General features: G+C 45.4%; 1 protein-coding gene across 1 annotated transcript in view; it reads left to right on the top strand.

Annotated features, from left to right (window-relative positions):
• The first annotated feature begins 2,482 nt into the window (after window positions 1-2,482).
• Window positions 2,483-17,661, top strand: part of LOC120993933 (baculoviral IAP repeat-containing protein 5.1-like) — a 42,782-nt gene continuing 27,603 nt past the window's right edge. Inside the window, exon 1 of the mRNA XM_040422395.1 lies at window positions 2,483-2,620. Within this exon, the coding sequence (XP_040278329.1) occupies window positions 2,483-2,620 (138 nt within the window). The remainder of the gene's footprint in view (window positions 2,621-17,661) is intronic.

Here is a 17,661-nt window from a genome sequence, read left to right as displayed (position 1 = left end):
AAAATGTGAATTCAGGCAGAGAACAACAAACAACTTTATTCACTGAGTGCAAAAAGAATATGTGGAATATCTAGCAATAATAGATAGAAAGTCTCTCTCTCTCTCTCATCAGATGAAACGATATGGTGGCTGATTATATGGCACCAAGATTCTCTCCTGATTCTTCCTTACTATGGCTTGCACAGGAGACTGTAGGTATCCACAGGCTTTCAGATTTGCCTATCCAGCCCTGGGGTCATGGGTGGCTTAACTTGTTCTGTTCCACCTCGCAGAGCCTTGGGTCCCTGTGATAGGCGTCTTAACACATTATCCCCCACCTTGCAGCAGTGTCTGTAAAGCTGATTGTAGCTGATCACTCTGCTACAGTATCTGGAATACCGTTGCTTGATGGGATTCTGCAGCCCTTGGACCTTCCAGTTCCTCTGGAGCAGTGTTCCTCACAGTGGATATGGAATTCTGGTCCTAAGGAGCAGGAGCTGATGGAACATGCTCTTTGTCTTCTCACTAGCCTAGCTAGCTCTCTCCTCCGGACAGGAAGTTGGACCAGGCCACTCCTTTTAAAAGTGGTGAATGGAGTGGTTAGCCCCATTTCCAGTGCCAATCATACACACCATCTGCTGGTACAACAGTGCATGACATAAGTAAAACATCAGCATTCACAAGAAGTAAAACAATGGCATTACAAATCAAACAAATTGTGAATGTCCTATCTGGGGTATTGGACGTGTAGTTATGAAGTCAAAAACAATAATTCTCCAAGCCTCACTCGGTGAGGTTTGTGGCTTAGTGAAAGCGGCGTGACCTAAGATGTAACCATTTGTGCCAGTATGCTGCCACAAAATATTGTCATAAAATAAGCCAGCCAATACTTATTAAGACCAGCGATTTAGACGCCAGTGTTAATCCCCCCTACACTGCTGCTGGAGGCGCCAAAGTTATGTAGAGGCACAACTTTGGTGGGTGGTGCAGCTGCCCTTGCGACATGATTTAAGCTATGCCAACTCCCTTGCTGGCGTAGTTCAAGACCATTTTCCATGCCATAAACCGTTGTGAAAAATTATGAATGAGAGGGGCCGGCCCGCCCATACCACACCCCCTTTTTCCGCCACCTCAGAAAAGTGATGTGAGTGGGAAAATGTTGCAGATTCGGCTGCAAAACCCCTTTGTGACCAAATCTGCAAAAAAGTGGCATACTACCAATAATAAATGACCCCTTAAATGTATCATCCAGTCTGAGCCCCTGTGATAAATCTGGTGCAGGTGTAGACAGTAGGGATAAGCGAATTGACTTTGGATGAAACATCTGAAGTTGATTCGCATAATACTTCATAATGTACAGAGCGGGTGCTCCGTACAGTATTAGGCCTCATGCACACGACCGTGCATTTTTTTGCGGTCCGCAAACCGCGGATCCGCAAAAAACAGAAGCCGCCCGTGTGCCCGTCAAAAAACGGAAGCCGTCCGTGTGCCCCTCAAAGCGAGGACAAGAATAGGACAGGTTATATTTTTTTAGCCGGGCCGCGAAACGGAGCAACGGATGCGGACAGCACACGGAGTGCTGTCCGCATCTTTTGCGGCCCCATTCAAGTGAATGGGTCCGCATCCGAGCCGCCAAAACGGCGGCTCGGATGCGGACAAAAACAACGGTCATGTGCATGAGGCCTTAGAATGTATTGGCTCCTATTAAGCTGAAGTTATTACTTCGCGAAGTCTCACGAGACTTCGCATAATAACTTCATAAATAAATTTTTACTGCAAAAAATAATTTCCCTAATTCGGGTTCGGTTCCAAGGTACCACTTGGAATAACTTCTGCTCATCTGTGCCAATACATTCTAATACTGTACGGAGCGCTCGCGCCGTACAGTATTCAAACAAAATATTATGCAAATCGACTTTAGATGTTTCATCCGAAGTTGATTCGCTCATCCCTAGTAGACAGCATGAGGGTTATTTACTAACATCCCTACACCAGTTTTTGGTATAAAAAAAAGTCGCAAGAACCCTTTTTGCGACTTTTTAATATTTTGTCGCACTAGTGTTTTTACTCCATCCTCGGCACTTGGGGCTGGATTATGTTTCATTCCAGACACGTGGACTGCGGAAGACGCATCTAACTTATGACATAAATTATGCACTTTTTCCGGCAGCACAGGGGCTATCAAAGACCGGTGGAAAAAGCCAGTCTTTGATAACTGACCCCCTCTGTTAAAGTTTACAATGGAAGTCCGCAATACAAGTGTACATGCTGCAGGAATTCTTAGATAACCTGAACCTTGTACGCCGAACTTGAAAACACAAGTTCCCTCATCCCTTATTGCAATGCATTTTAGCATGTGCTTGCCATGGAGCCCTGACTGGAATCATTAGATGGTGCGTGAGAGCCCCCATAGGGATAATTGACAGCTGCTCACAATGAAGACGTGTCACATGACCAGCTCCATAATAGCTGTGCAGGGGGAGGGGGGGCTGGATATGAAGTCATGAATGGGTCAAAGAAAAGGTTTATGCGAGTTCTGCAGCATCTGAAGGACTTCAGAATAATGTATGACTATAACAAGCGCTTGAGTACATTTACTGACTGGCCCTTCTCCGAAAACTGCAAGTGCACACCTGAGAATGTAAGTGCGGACTGGCGGAGGCCTAGAGCCACATTTACCAAACAGTTGGGGCCTGTTTTAGACTTTAAAAAAAAAAATTGCTCTTATTACTGGAATTGCGCCTTGTTTGGAAGCTTTTGCGCCTTGTTCGTTTTGTTTTTTTTTACTAATTCTGAAGTTTTCTAACTCTTGTGACTTTTCTTTTCTTTTTTTTTTCTGACCTATTTATGTAGTTGTGCTTTTATGGCACCTGCATTTGTTACAAAAACAGTCTAATTTCTCCTCCACCCCAGGGCTGGTGTACTTTTTTGTTTCTGTTTTTGGCGAACTCTGACAAATAATTTTGCATTAAAGTTTGCACTTTCCTGGAGACCTGCAACTTTTCTCTGCAAAGATGTGGCTTTTTTTTTTTCCTGTGCAAATAAATTGAATCATTCTAAGGGCTCCTGCACACGTGATGCGGTGCCAGAACGGCCGGGGCCTGCTGTTTGCGGGCCGCAATACGGGTCCGGCCGGCCCACGGTTGTGTGCATAAGGTCTAATTTCCCTTTCACACGAGCGAGTTTTCCGCACGGGTGCAATGCGTGACGTGAATGCATAACGCCCGCACTGAATCCTGACCAATTCATTTCTATGGGGCTGTGTACATGAGCATTTTTTTTCACGCATCAGTTCTGCATTGCGTGAAAATCGCAGCATGTTCTATATTCTGCGTTTTTTACGCAGCCCTGGCCCCATAGAAGTGAATGGGGCTGCGTGAATAACGCATTGCATCTGCAAGCAAGTGCAGGTGCGATGCGTTTTTCCCGGATGGTTGCTAAGAGATGTTGTTTGTAAACATTCAGTTTTTATCACACGCGTGAAAAACGCATCAAAACGCATTGCACCCGCGTGGAAAAAAATAAACGCAACCGCAGACAAAACTGACTGAACTTGCTTGCAAAATAGTGCGAGTTTCACTGAACGCACCCTGAACGCATCCGGCCCCAATCCGCAACGCCCGTGTGAAACCAGCCTAAGGCCTCTTTCACACTACAGTATGTCCATTTCAGTGTTTTGCGTTCCGTTTTTCACGGATCAGTTTTTCCGTTTTTTTGTTTCGGTTCCGTTTTTCCGTTTTTGTTTCCGTTTCGGTTCCGTTTTTCCGTTCCGTTTTTCCGTATGGCATATACAGTATACAGTAATTACATAGAGAAAATTGGGCTGGGCATAACATTTTCAATAGATGGTTCAGAAAAAAACGGAACGGAAACGGAACACATACGGATGCATTTCCATATGTGTTCCGTTTTTTTTGCGGACCCATAGACTTTAATGGAGCCACGGAACGTGATTTGCGGCCAAATATAGGACATGTTCTATCTTTCAACGGAACGGAAAAACGGAATGCATACGGAACACATTCCGTTTTTTTTGCGGAACCATTGAAATGAATGGTTCTGTATACGGACCGTGTACGGAACGCAAAAAACGGACCGCAAAACGGAAAAAAAAAAAACGGTAGTGTGAAAGAGGCCTAAGTCTGTGATGGCTTAACCTCCGGCACTCCAGCTGTGCTAAAACTATAACTCCCAAGATGCACATTTGCTTGCCTGTTCTCAGAACTCCATAGAAATGAATGGAGCATGCTGGGAGTCGTGGTTTCACCACAGCTGGAGCGGAGGAGGTTAGTCATCACGGGTCTAAGGCTAGGTCTACACGACGACGTGTCACGCGACAGATAGGACACAACTACACTGCAACATATGTTGCACGACAATTTTTATAATGATAGTCTATGGTGTCGCACTGCGACATGCAACATACTGCGACTGCGACGCGACAGTTGCAGAAAAATCCCATTTCGAATAGATTTTTTTGTGACTGTGGCGTCGCAGTACGACACCATAGACTATCATTATAAAAATTGTCGTGTAGACCTAGCTTAAGTGAATATGACCCTGTCTAACTGAGAAACCACCACCAGAGGTCAGACTAAAGCCTAGTTCACACAAACGTTTTTTTTGCGTATACGGAACCATTCATTTCAATGGTTCCGCCAAAAAAACTGAATGTGTTCCGTATGCATTCCGTTTCCGTATTTCCGTTTTTCCGTTCCGTTGAAAGATAGAGCTTGTCCTATATTTGGCCGTAAATCACGGGTCGAGCCTCCATTCAAGTCAATGGGTCCGCAAAAAAATGGAACACATACGGAAATGCATCCGTATGTCTTCCGTTTTCCGTTCCGTTTTTTCTGAACCATCTATTGAAAATGTTATGGCCAGCCAAATTTTTTCTATGTAATTACTGTATACTGTACATGGCATACGGAAAAACGGAAAGGAAACGGAAACACAACGGAACTCAAAAACGGAACAACTGATCCGTGAAAAACGGACCGCAAAAAACAATTAAAAGCCATACGGTCGTGTGAACTAGGCCTAAGGCCTCTTGCACGCGAATTCATTTCAATGGATCCGAAGAAAAAAAACAGAAGGTACTCCGTATGCCTTCCGTTTCTGTATTTCAGTTTTGCCATTCCATTTAAAGATAGAACATGTCCTATTATTGTCCGCATTACGGACAAGGATAGAACTGTTCTGTTCTATCAGGGGCCAGCTGTTCCGTTCTGCAAAAAACTGAATAAACACTAATGTTATCCGTATTTTTTGCGGATCCGTTTTTTGCGTACTGCAAAATGCTGAAAAAGCCATACGGTCGTGTGCAAGAGGCCTTATAAATGCACCTAGTCTAATGGATCAACTGCTGTAACTTATAATAAATGCTTGCAAAAGAAAGCCAAATGAAGCAAAACCGCCTGTCTAATTTTATGGCCAAAATTGGACGAGCTTAATAAATGTGCCCCACAGTGGCTTAAGAACTTTGTTGCAGATGTTATTTGTGCCACAATCTTGTGCACATGAACTTATTTTCTTTCCTTTTTTTTTTGCGGACTGTACACGGATCCATTCATGTCAATGGGTCCGCAAAAAAAAAATGGAAGTTACTCCGTGTGCATTCTGTTTTCGTACGTCCGCATTTCCGTTACGCAAAATAGAACGTGTCCTATTGTCTGCATTACAGGCAAGGATAGTACTGTTCTATTAGGGGCCAGCTGTTCTATTCCGCAAAATATGGAATGTACTCTGTATTTTTTGCGGATCCGTTTCTTGTGGACCACAAAATACATACGGTTGTGTGCATGAGGCCTTAGGCATAGAAAATGGTCTAGGGAGCTGGCGTAGATTTAGACAGGTGGTGGATACGCTGAAGTTATGTAGAGGCTGGCGCCCAGCTAAAGGGGTATTAAGACCGGCGTCTAAATAAACAATTTTATACCCCCCCTCCCCATAAGAGTTTAAAAAGCTGCAAAAAGGTGACTTTTCATTTGAATTTTTTTTTATGCCAAAAACTGGCGTAAATGACCCCCACAGTAGTTGCTATGACTTAGAAAATAGTGGCTGTGATCCCCCTGCAGTCTGTGAACATGGCCTAAGGGAGGCTTGCATGTTGGAGAGTGGTGTGTTTAAAACTGCATCAGGAAAAAACGGCATGTGCTGTCCCCCAGCCCCCCCTCGATGGGGCTTTAACTGCCCCTCAAGTGCAGTATGAGACCCATAAGCCTCGCCCACATTTCCATGTCTTCCAAATCCGTGAAGGATCTGTGTTTGGTCTGTGTGTAATCCATGGGCGCTGCTCAACTGAAAATTAATTTCCAAAGCATCTCCTATGAAAAAACAGAACACCACATGGATACCATCCGTATTGTCTATGCTTCTCACGGACCCATAGATTTCAATGGACGGGTTAGATCCGCATCACAGACCAAGTAGTGCATGTTTCAGGGAATTATTATTATTCCTTTTTATTTATTTTTTTGTGACCCATGGTCAATAAAAGAAATACTGATGTGTGAACACACATTCAAGTCAATGGGTACGTGTGCTGTCCATGGAGAATTCAGACAGCCCATGTCAGTGAAAAACGTAAATGTGCACGAGGCCTTAGAGATGTGAAGCAGCACTAAAAAAAATGTTTAGTTTTTGTGGATTTCAGGACCTATTTTATGCTGAAATCGCCTCCCATTGAAACCTGTTGTAGTTTATATGAAGTAGATTTTTCTGCATGTGGTTTATAACCTTGTGTCACGGATAAAGTGATGTCCCTATTTCTGTGGTGGGTGTCCATGCTCAGGTTGGCCCCACTGAGCAGACTAATCTGCAATCTGATCTGTGTCGCGGCAAAGAGGGACACTTGTGGTTCATTGTGTGAAAGTCCATTTTTACTGCATATTTATGCACGTTAATAATTTTTACGCTATTGTGCGCTAAGAAAACTATCTGAATAGAAAAATTTCGAAAATCCAAATTGCATCAAATAATTGTCACGACGGTGTCAAGAACCACGCCTGACTCCGTTATACCCGGGTCAGGAAGTCGCAGCGGTTGGCTGCACGCTCTATGTAAGATAGGGCTGTTTCCTTATGGTAGCTTTCTGGGTTTGCTTTGCAAACCCTTTTGGCTCCCTCAGGGATCCGTAGCTCCTTCTCCTCAGCTGTTCCTTGTCCAGCACTCCCAAACCTCCTTATATTCCCCTCTCACACTTCTCTGGATGCCAGATATAGAGCTTCCTGCCTGGACATCTATTCTGACCTTCTGGAGCTGTGTTGCTGCGTTCTCTGGTAGTTGGTCCAGAACGCTATCCTCCGGATCCCTGTTGGACCTTTGTGGTCTATTATGGTCACCCACCTGGGTGTATGTGTTTTGTCTGTTTTGTCTGTCCTCTCCCTGGTGTTTCCCTCTTAGTGTCAGTGGTGCGGACTAGTGATCCCCCGTTCACTATCTAGGGCTCATTTCAGGGAAAGCCAGGGTTTAGGCACGTGATCGCCGCACGGGTGAGGAACCCGTCTAGGGACGTCAGGGCAGTCAGGTGCCAGCCGCAAGGTGAGTTAGGGGTCACCACCTTTCCCTCACCCTTGGGCAGTGCTTTCCCTTTTTCCTCCCTGTGTGTGACGCCGGTCATTACAATAATGCAGTAATATACAAGATGGGCTCTAATATACAGATAGGAACCAAACACTTTCTAGATCAATATTGTACTTCTATCCCTCAGATCAAAAAGGGTGACAGAGGGACTAGGGTCAAAAATAAGGACTGTCCCTCCAAAAGAGGGACACTTGGGAGGCATGCCCTTCTAGATCATAGATCGCTCCTCCGGGCCTGTATGAGCCATAAGTGGATCTGTTTTGTGTAGTGGTCTTCTGACATGGCATAAATATAGTAAATGTTCTTGACTCTCCCTTTCCCCAACCCCTCCGAGTCATGTGTATGGGAATAGCAGAAAAGAATGTAGCAGACATGGGAAAACTCCATGTTTTTATCTTGCATCCACGGATTATAGTTTGCAGTGCAGCAAGTATTGTGGGTTTAAAGGCCATCTGTCAGCATGAAACTGGCCGACCTGTTACATGTGCGCTTGGGAGATGAAGGCATCTGTTTTAGTCTCATGTTGATATGTGCCCGAAAAATGGTCTACTATATGCAAGTGAGCCTTTAGGAGCGACAGGGGCATTGCCTTTACACCAAGAGGCTCTGCCCTCTCCACTTTGATGGGCAAGCAATGAAAACATCATGACTGGCCCTATCAAAGTACAGAGAGCAGAGCCTCTAGGTGTAATGGTAACGCCTCTGTTGCTCCTAGAGGCTCATTTACATATTAAAACATCATTACCATTTCATCCACCATGACGGCTACACATGAGATTGACCCCTTGACCTCTATAGGGGCAGGAACACAGAGTTTAAAAGGCCACAACCCACTCTCACCCTCAGTGTTTCCTGTCCCTATGGAGCACCTTTACAGAGAGACCTCCCGGGGGGAGGTGAAGATTTTATGCCAATTTTATTTTTCAGATACCTTTTAAGAAGCGAGGGTTACTTCTTGTCCTCCTTCCCCTCTGCCCTTCTGCGGTTGCTACTGAAGCTGGGCAGAGGACATATACGGGAGTAGATTCTCGTCCCTGAACAGCGGGGGCCTGTTTGTACTTCATAACACAATACTCCCTTCCCTTCCGTGAGGAAGCAGAACAGGGAAAAAAAGGGCATGCTGCACGCCGTCCTGCTCATACGCGCCGCAGTCTACACTCTGTTCCTGGCATTGCCGGAGGGGCGGAGCCTAGGATCACGTGGAGAGCACGCGCACACTGGTGACGTCAGACGCCGTGCTGGGTTAAAAAGTGGTGAATTCAACCTGCAGCTGCCTCCACTGTTTCCTGCTCTGGAGATATGTCAGCTCCTGATGCCCCTGCAAGCCAGATGGATACCGCAGACCCACCCTCTGCTACTCCTATCGTGAGTTCCCCTGTAGAGATGGCCTTGCGGTTCGCCCGGCGGTCGTTTCGCGGCGAACTTTGCGTGTTCGCGATTCGCTGAACATATGGAGAAATTCGCGCCCGCCATATTCTTTTACATTGTGAATAACTTTGACCCATGACACATCCATCATGTGGTACAGGACAGCCAATTGAGACGTTTCAGCACATGGACATACCCCCTACCTTATAAATAAACCTGATCTGGCCGCCATTTTACATTCAGTGTTTTGCCAGTGTAGGGAGAGGTTGCTGTGTGGAGCAGGGACAGACTGTTAGGGACACCAAACGCTAGCTAATAGGGCCACAAAAGTCCTTTCAAGGACTGGTATAGGTGCGCTATCGATAGGTGTGATACATAGAGGGGTGTGATATACTTATAATATACTTTTATAATGAGTCAAAAACACATAGATCTATATAGTGATCACCTGGAAGTCAGGGGCCTAGGGGCTTACTAGGGACATTTTTATATAGGGTAAGGTCAGTGTCGTAGCTAGAAATGACTGGGCCCCACAGCAAATTTTTGAATAGGGCCCCTCTCCCCCAGTAATTTTTTTTCACAACCCCTTCCTTTCATGCCGCCCCCATTCCTGTGGCTAGTAAAGATTGCCCTCTCAGACCAGGCCCGGCAGCTATTCCATCAGTTTTATATACCGTCACTGTATATAATTTCATTGTTTAATACTGTTGAGGGGGCCCTGACAAAATCTTTTAGTCCTCCTCCTGGATGGACCCTTCTGGGTCAGGGCCCCAAAGCAGCCGCTTCCCCTATAGTTACGCCCCTGGGTAAGGTTCCGGACGGGGTTGCTCTGATCAGGGCGGGTGGTCTGTGGTTAGGCTATCAGGGCCAGAATGGCACCCCCCTGTAGGGCAATATTAGGGACAGTTCTTTGCCCACCCTGTCCTTCAATACCACATCATCATCTAGCCCAGGGATATATGTTTTTTGCTTTCCCTCCTGGATTCATCGATGTGCACTGGAACCCCCCGGATTGTAGTAGGACATATGGTTTCTGATTTGGTGCCGCCGAGCACATGATTTAGTGCCGCCGAGCATTTATTGCCTACCACATCTATGCTTTTTGCTTAACTTTTGAGGGATATCTTGAGGGATATCTTTTCCATTCACACGTCCGCATCTGTTCCGCAATTTTGCAGAACAGGTGCAGACCCATTCATTTTCAATGGGGCCGGAATGTGCTGTCTGCATCCGCATTTGCGGATCCACATCCGCATTTGCGGATCCGCACTTCTGCATCTGTGCTTCCGTTTCCGCAAAAAAATAGAACATGTCCTATTCTTGTCCACAATTGTAAACAAGATTAGGCATTTTCTATTATAGTGCCGGCGATGTGCAGTCCACAAATTGCGGAATGCACATTGCCGGTGTCCGTGTGAATGGACCCTCATAGTAAAATTATTAAAGGTTACGTTTTATGTTCATGTATATTCTAATAGATTGAATTCCTTGTACAATGTTATAATATATTTTCTATGTTAGAAAGTATATTCTAGTGCATTTGTATTGTGCGGCGGTTGTTTGTGGTTCTGCTGCGATACTGCAGGTATATAGAGGGACAAGCCTTATTGGAACAATTCATTTCTACATGTGTGATATTCCAGTCGTCCCCCAAAAAAACTGATTAAAGCGGGGCGTTATATACCAATATACTTTCTTTATAGTGCATTTGGGTACTGTATAGTGCATTTGCGCGTACATGAAAATTATATTGCCGATATTTCGCATTGAATTTTTTTTATTTTTATGGAGAACGCAAATTCGAATAATACATCTGGTATATTACTGTCCATGTTGTGGGACTATTTGTGCACTTCTAGTATTTCTTGGCTGCAAATATGAGCTGAAGGTTTTTCAGGTTCGCCTGCCATTAAAATGAATGGGACCCACCGCTAACTAGCGGTTCGCACACATTTGATCGCGTTCGCGAACCGCCCCGGCAGATGTTCGTCCATCACTATTCCCCTGTGGGGAAAATATCTGTGACCTTGCATATTTCATGTGTTTTTAAAATCTCTGATACCCGGTTGCTCCTTTTTATAGGGAATGAAAGAGCCCAAAGTTGAATCCAAATACACAAGATGCGCAACTTGTGGAAAAAAGACTACCTGAAAATCACAAAAAGCTCTGCCAGTTTTGCATTAATGAGCTTGTAAAGGAAGAGCAACCATCTATCCTCATGGAGGTTAAATCTATGATTCCAAGTAACATTAAATGCTCCTTGTCCTCCCTCAAGTCTGTCCCTCCTACGCCTGCTGCCAAAATCAAAAATGTCGGTTCCATCCAGGGGCGTAACTAGAAGTGCCTGGGCCCCACAGCAAATATTTGAAAGGGCCCCCCCCCAGCGCGCTTCGCACCTTCCTCCTCCTGTGTAAACCCCACTCCTTTGGCACAGTGTAGCGGTATATTGTGGGGCACAGTGTAGCGGTATACTGTATATTGTGTGGCACAGTGTAGAGGTATACTGTGTATTGTGTGGCACAGTGTAGAGGTATACTGTGTATTGTGTGGCACAGTGTAGAGGTATACTGTGTATTGTGTGGCACAGTGTAGAGGTATACTGTGTATTGTGTGGCACAGTGTAGAGGTATACTGTGTATTGTGTGGCACAGTGTAGAGGTATACTGTGTATTGTGGGGCACAGTGTAGAGGTATACTGTGTATTGTGGGGCACAGTGTAGAGGTATACTGTATATTGTGGGGCACAGTGTAGAGGTATACTGTATATTGTGGGGCACAGTGTAGAGGTATCCTGTATATTGTGGGGCACAGTGTAGAGGTATCCTGTATATTGTGGGGCACAGTGTAGAGGTATCCTGTATATTGTGGGGCACAGTGTAGAGGTATCCTGTATATTGTGGGGCACAGTGTAGAGGTATCCTGTATATTGTGGGGCACAGTGTAGCGGTATCCTGTATATTGTGGGGCACAGTGTAGCGGTATCCTGTATATTGTGGGGCACAGTGTAGCGGTATCCTGTATATTGTGGGGCACAGTGTAGCGGTATACTGTATATTGTGGGGCACAGTGTATGCTATATGTGTATAACAAACATATTTATTTCACATGAAAACTTACAGTTACTTGGCTTGGCCCTTGGGGATCTCGGACGTCACTTCCACACTTTGGCCGGGGGCTCAGCGGAGCTGATGTGTTTTATCCTAATGAGAGAGATTTCATAATAAGGATTTGGAGAAGGGGCAGTGGGGTCGCAGAGCAGGGGGAGGCTGGTGCTGCTACTAGGGGGTCATACCATGGGGGAGTAATAAAGCCCACCATAATGCCCCCCCCCCCCAGTAGTAATAATTCTCCTTTATAATGTGACAGTGCAAAAATACCCCCTTGTAATGCCCCCAGTTGAGCTAATGTCCCCATAGTGCCCCCATAATGTCCCAGTATAAAATACCCCTATATAGTGCCCCCAGTAAATGCCTCCATAGTGCTCCTCTCCCACTTCCTGCTAGTGCCCCCCATAATGTACCAGTATAAAATGCCCCATATATAGTGCCCCAGTAGATGCCCCTCAGTGTCCGGCCTCTGATAGGCTGCCGGCCTAGTGTCCCCCATAATGCCCCCCCATCATGTGCCAGTATCAAGTGCCTCTCTCCTCCCCCCCCCACATGTCCCAGTATCATAGTGCCATCTCCCCCCCCCCCCCCACAAAAAAAGTGCCAGTATCAAGTGCCTCTCCCCCCCCATGTGCCAGTATCAGGTGCCAACCCCTCTCCCCCCCCCCATGTGCCAGTATCAGGTGCCAACCCCCCCCCAGGTGCCAGTATCAGGTGCCTCCCCCCATGTGCCAGTATCAGGTGCCAACCCCCCCCCCCCCCCAGGTGCCAGTATCAGGTGCCTCTCTCCCCCCCCCCCCCCATGTGCCAGTATCAGGTGCCTCTTTTCCCCCCCCCCCCATGTGCCAGTATCAGGTGCCTCTCTTCCCCCCCCCCCATGTGCCAGTATCAGGTGCCTCTCTCCCCCCCCCCCCAATGTGCCAGTATCAGGTGCCAACCCCCCCCCCCCCTGGTGCCAGTATCAGGTGCCTCCCCCCATGTGCCAGTATCAGGTGCCAACCCCCCCTCCCCCCCAGGTGCCAGTATCAGGTGCCTCTCTTCCCCCCCCCCCCATGTGCCAGTATCGGGTGCCTCCCCCCATGTGCCAGTATCAAGTGCCCCCCGCTCCCCCCATGGCAGTAACAGTCGGGTATTAAAAAAAAAAATATATAAGCACTTCTACTTACCTCCATGTCAGCGATGCGATGCAGCCTATCCCTGTGTCCCGCCCTGTATGTCCATATATGGAGTCAGTGCTTATATTTCAGAAAAGGTTTCTGCTGGGATTCGAACCCACGACCTTCTGTATCAGAGGCAAAGCATCTAACCACTAGACCATAGAAGACTGACTGAAAAAATTTGAGACTTCTACTGTTATAGCTGGCTAAGTGTACATCTATACACATGACAGCTGCTCATTTATAGAGATATAGCAGAGCTGAGTGTGCTGGGACAGCTGTCATATAGAGATATAGCAGTGCTGGGTGTGTTGGGGCAGCTGTCATGTGTATAGCTGTACACTTAGCCAGCTATAACAGTAGAAGTCAAATTTTTTTTCAGTCAGTTGTAATGCAGCCTTTATGGTTGTGAGGGTTAATGCTTTGCCTCTGATACACTGAGACTTTGGAGGTTGTGGGTTCGAATCCCAGACACATTAGGAGACAGAAAGATTAGATCATATTAGCGAGGGGGCCTGGTCAGCTGCTGTGAAGGGGCCCTGAACAGTTAAGACCTCGATAGAACTTGAAAATAAACTGTCACACGCGCTGCCGACGCCGGGCCCCCTTGGCAGCCCGGGCCCCGAAGCAGCTGCTTCCCCTGCTTCCCCGGTAGTTACGCCACTGGTTCCATCCTCCTCTGATGCAGAGGACATGGACTAGGTGGCTTCCACCTCTAGATAAAATATGGAAGATGTATTGTCAGAGGGGGAAATTGTGGAAGACGAAAATAAATATTACTATTGAGGAGTTACTGGGGGCTGTGAGAGCTACTATGGGCATTGAAGATGTTCAAAAGCCCCGGTCAGTTCAGGATGAGATGTTTGGGGGACTTGAAGCGAAAAACTCAAGTCTTTCCTGTAAACAAAAATATCAGACATGATTCTGGATGAGTGGACTGATCCAGAAAGAAGACTGGGGGTCTCTAAGGAGTTTAAAAACAGGTTGTTTGATCAGGCTGAAATAAAAATCTTTAAGGAGACCCCAAAGATTGATGTTCAGGTGGCAAAAGTTGTCAAAAAAACTTCTCTGCCATTTGAGGATTCGTCACAACTAAAAGATCCAATGGAGAGGAAGGCAGATGCTCTACTGAGGAAATGCTGGGAAGCCTCCCATGTTCGGCGTTAAGATCAACATAGCGGCAACTTATGTGGCCAGGGTCATGTATTTTTGGCTTAACGAATTAGGCCTCTTTCTCACGACAATTTTAAAAAAAAAAAATTTCAGTTTACGGGCTGTTTTTTTGCGTTCTGTATACGGAACTATTCATTTCAATGGTTCTGCAAAAAAAGGAATGTACTCAGTATGCATTCCGTTTCTGTATTTGTTTTTCCGTTCCGTTGAAAGATAGGATATGTTCTATTTATTGCCTGCAAATCACATTCCGTGGCTCCATTCAAGTCAATGGGTCCGCAAAAAAAAATGAATCGCATATGGAAATGCATCCGTATGTCTTCCGTATACATTCTGTTATTGCGGAACCATCTATTGAAAATGTTATGCCCAGCCCAATTTTTTTTCTATGCAATTACTATATATGCCATACGGAAAAAACAGAATGGAACTGAAGCACAACGGAAACAGAAAACAAATCGAAAAACTGATTGCAAAACACTGAAAAAGCCATACGGGCGTGTGAAAGAGGCCTTAGAGAACCACATAAAAACACTAAACTCCCAGAGAAGAAATCCTAAACTTCATCCCCCTTAAGTCTGCCACAGCTTTTCTGGCTGATGCCTCCGCAGAATCTGTCAGATTTGCTGCTAAGGATGCAGCACTATCAAATTCGGCGAGAAGGGCACTTTGGATGAAGTCTTGGGGGGGGGGGGGGGGGGGGAACCTCCAAAGCTAAACTGTAAACTGTGCTCTATTGTGTTTTCTGGCGAATACGTTTTTGGGCCAGTACTAGATGCAATCCTAGAGAAGGTTGCTGACAAAAAAAAGTCTCCCAGAAGAGAGAAAGAAGAAACCTTTTCGTCCCTTTAGCTCACAATCAAGATCCTACAAGGGAAAGTGAAAATTGTGACTATGGAGCTATCAGAAAGGAGGAAAAGGCAGAGGGTTCCTCCTTAATCCTCAGAAAAACAATGACGCCAGGGTAGGAGGAAGGTTGAGAAATTTTCTATCTCCGTGGGTAGAAGTAACCCAGAATCCCTGGGCCTTAGACATTGTAAAAAATGGCTACAGGATAGAATTTTCCTCAACCCCTCCAAAAAGATTTCAAATAACATCTCAGTCAGAACGTGTTAGCAAAAATTTGGCAGGGAATCCTAGACTTGAGAAAATCAGGCTTTGTATTAGAAGTTCCTGAACCAGAAAGGGGAAGGGACTTTTATTCAAAGTTATTTTTAGTCCAAAAACCCAACGGATCTTCCTGTACTATTATAAACCTAAAAGGGCTAAACAAATCTATAACCTACAGAAAAGTCTAAATGGAGTCCATTTCATCAATAATTCCTGTAGTTTAAAAAAGGAGCGTATATGACATCCATCAATCTAAAAGATGCCTACTACCATGTTTCCATCCATCAAGTCACAAAGATACCTCAGATTCACATTGAAAGAAGAAGAGGGCATAGTCAATCATTTCCAGTTCACTGCCCTACCATTCGGTATATCATCCGCCCCAAGGGTGTTCACAGAGCTGGTAATAGAAATGATTTCCCCTCTCAGACTAGAGGGCTTAAAATGGTTTCCCTATTATTTAGATGACTTCCTCATAGTAGGAAATTCAGAGCTGTAAACGTCCAGACAGACAAATTACGTGATACAAAAAAATCGCAGAATTGGGCTGGTTGATAAATGTGAAAAAATCTTGCCTAGTACCAGCAACAAAAATGAAGTTCTTAGCGGTAATGCTAGAATCAATTACCCAGACTTCATCTCTCCCACAGGAAAAGTTGGAATCTTTCAGGGAGAGAATAAGGAACTTCCAGTCTCAAACAGTGCTCTATCAGAGGGGCCATGAGCATCCTGGGAATGATGACGACATGCATTATAGCCGTAGCTCACACAGCCATGGCTCACACCAAGATAACACAAACCTGGATTCTAGAGAAATGGGACAGAAAACAGTCCTCCCTAGACAAAGATTAAATGTCCCTTACCACGTAAAGTCAGATTTGAACTAGTGGAAGAAAAGGGAAAATCTGTCAAGGTGTAGCCTGGCTAACAGTTCCAGAAATTCAAATTATGACAGAAGCAAGTGGCATCGGATGGGGGGCCAAAATGGCCTCCTCAAGCTGGCAGGGCAAGTGGTCAGATGAAGTAAAGAGCAAATCCTCAAACTACAGAGAACTGCGAGAGGTCTGGGAAACCCTAAAAGTATTTCAAGACCTGTTGTTCAAAAAGCATCTGAAAATATTTTCTGACAATACAACTGTGGCCTATCTAAAACACCAGGGAGGCACAAGATCTCCAAGCTTGAGGGGACTGGCAGAAAAAAAAACATTCTTCTGGGCAGAAAAGAATGTAATTTCAATTACAGCAATCCATCTCAAAGGTTCAGAAAACATAGAAGCCGATTTTCTCAGCAGAAAAACCTTATACCCAGGGGAGTGGTCTCAAAGTCAAGAAATCTTTCAGATTTCGAAAAGATGGGAGTACCTCAAATAGACCAATTTGCTTAAAAAACAAATGCGGAAGTAAGGCGATTTTGTTCCTTAAATCCCAGAGAAGAACCATGGGCTGCCGACACTTTCTCAGTCAGGTGGACATGGAATCTTGCATATGCCTTTCCTCCCTGAGCCCTAATCCCTCAGGTCCTGCAGAAATTATTAACGGACAAAGTAACTGTGATATTAGTGGTCCCCTACTAGCCCAAGAGAAGCTGGTTCTCCATCCTAAAAGAGATGGCTGTGGAAGAACCGTGGAAAATACCATTTCAGAAGGACATTCTATCGCAGGGCCCAATCCTTCACCAGGACCCCAGCCTGTTCAAGCTATCAGTCTGGATTCTGAAAGTGAAATCTTAAAAAGTAAAGGGCTGTCAGAAAAGATAATTAATACTTTGAAATCTAGCAGGAAAAAAGTCACCTCGGCTATATATCTCAAAATCTGGTAAAAGCTACTGTAGTTGGCTAGGGGAAGTCTCCCTGAATAGGTCACCCCCATGTATCCAGAACATTTTAGATTTTCTCCAGAGGGGGTTGGATATCGGCCTTAGACCTAGTACGCTAAAGGTCGAGATCCCCGCCTTGGGGGCTTTCTATGATATGTGCTTAGCCAACCATAGATGGATAAAAATACTTATAAGAGCTGCCTCCAGACTAAGACCATCTCTAACCCCAAGGGTTCCTCAGTGGGATTTAAACTTTGGTCTTGAGAGGACTAATGAAGTCTCCGTTTACTCCTTTTATTGGACATTTCAATTAAACACCTTTCATTCAAAGCAGCCTTTTTAATAGCTATAACGTCAGCCAGATGCC

This window comes from Bufo bufo, chromosome 3 (genome assembly GCF_905171765.1).
Source record: "Bufo bufo chromosome 3, aBufBuf1.1, whole genome shotgun sequence".
Lineage (NCBI taxonomy): Eukaryota > Metazoa > Chordata > Amphibia > Anura > Bufonidae > Bufo > Bufo bufo.
The sequence above is the reverse complement of the archived record's forward strand: the minus strand, read 5'-3'. Positions and strand labels throughout refer to the sequence as shown.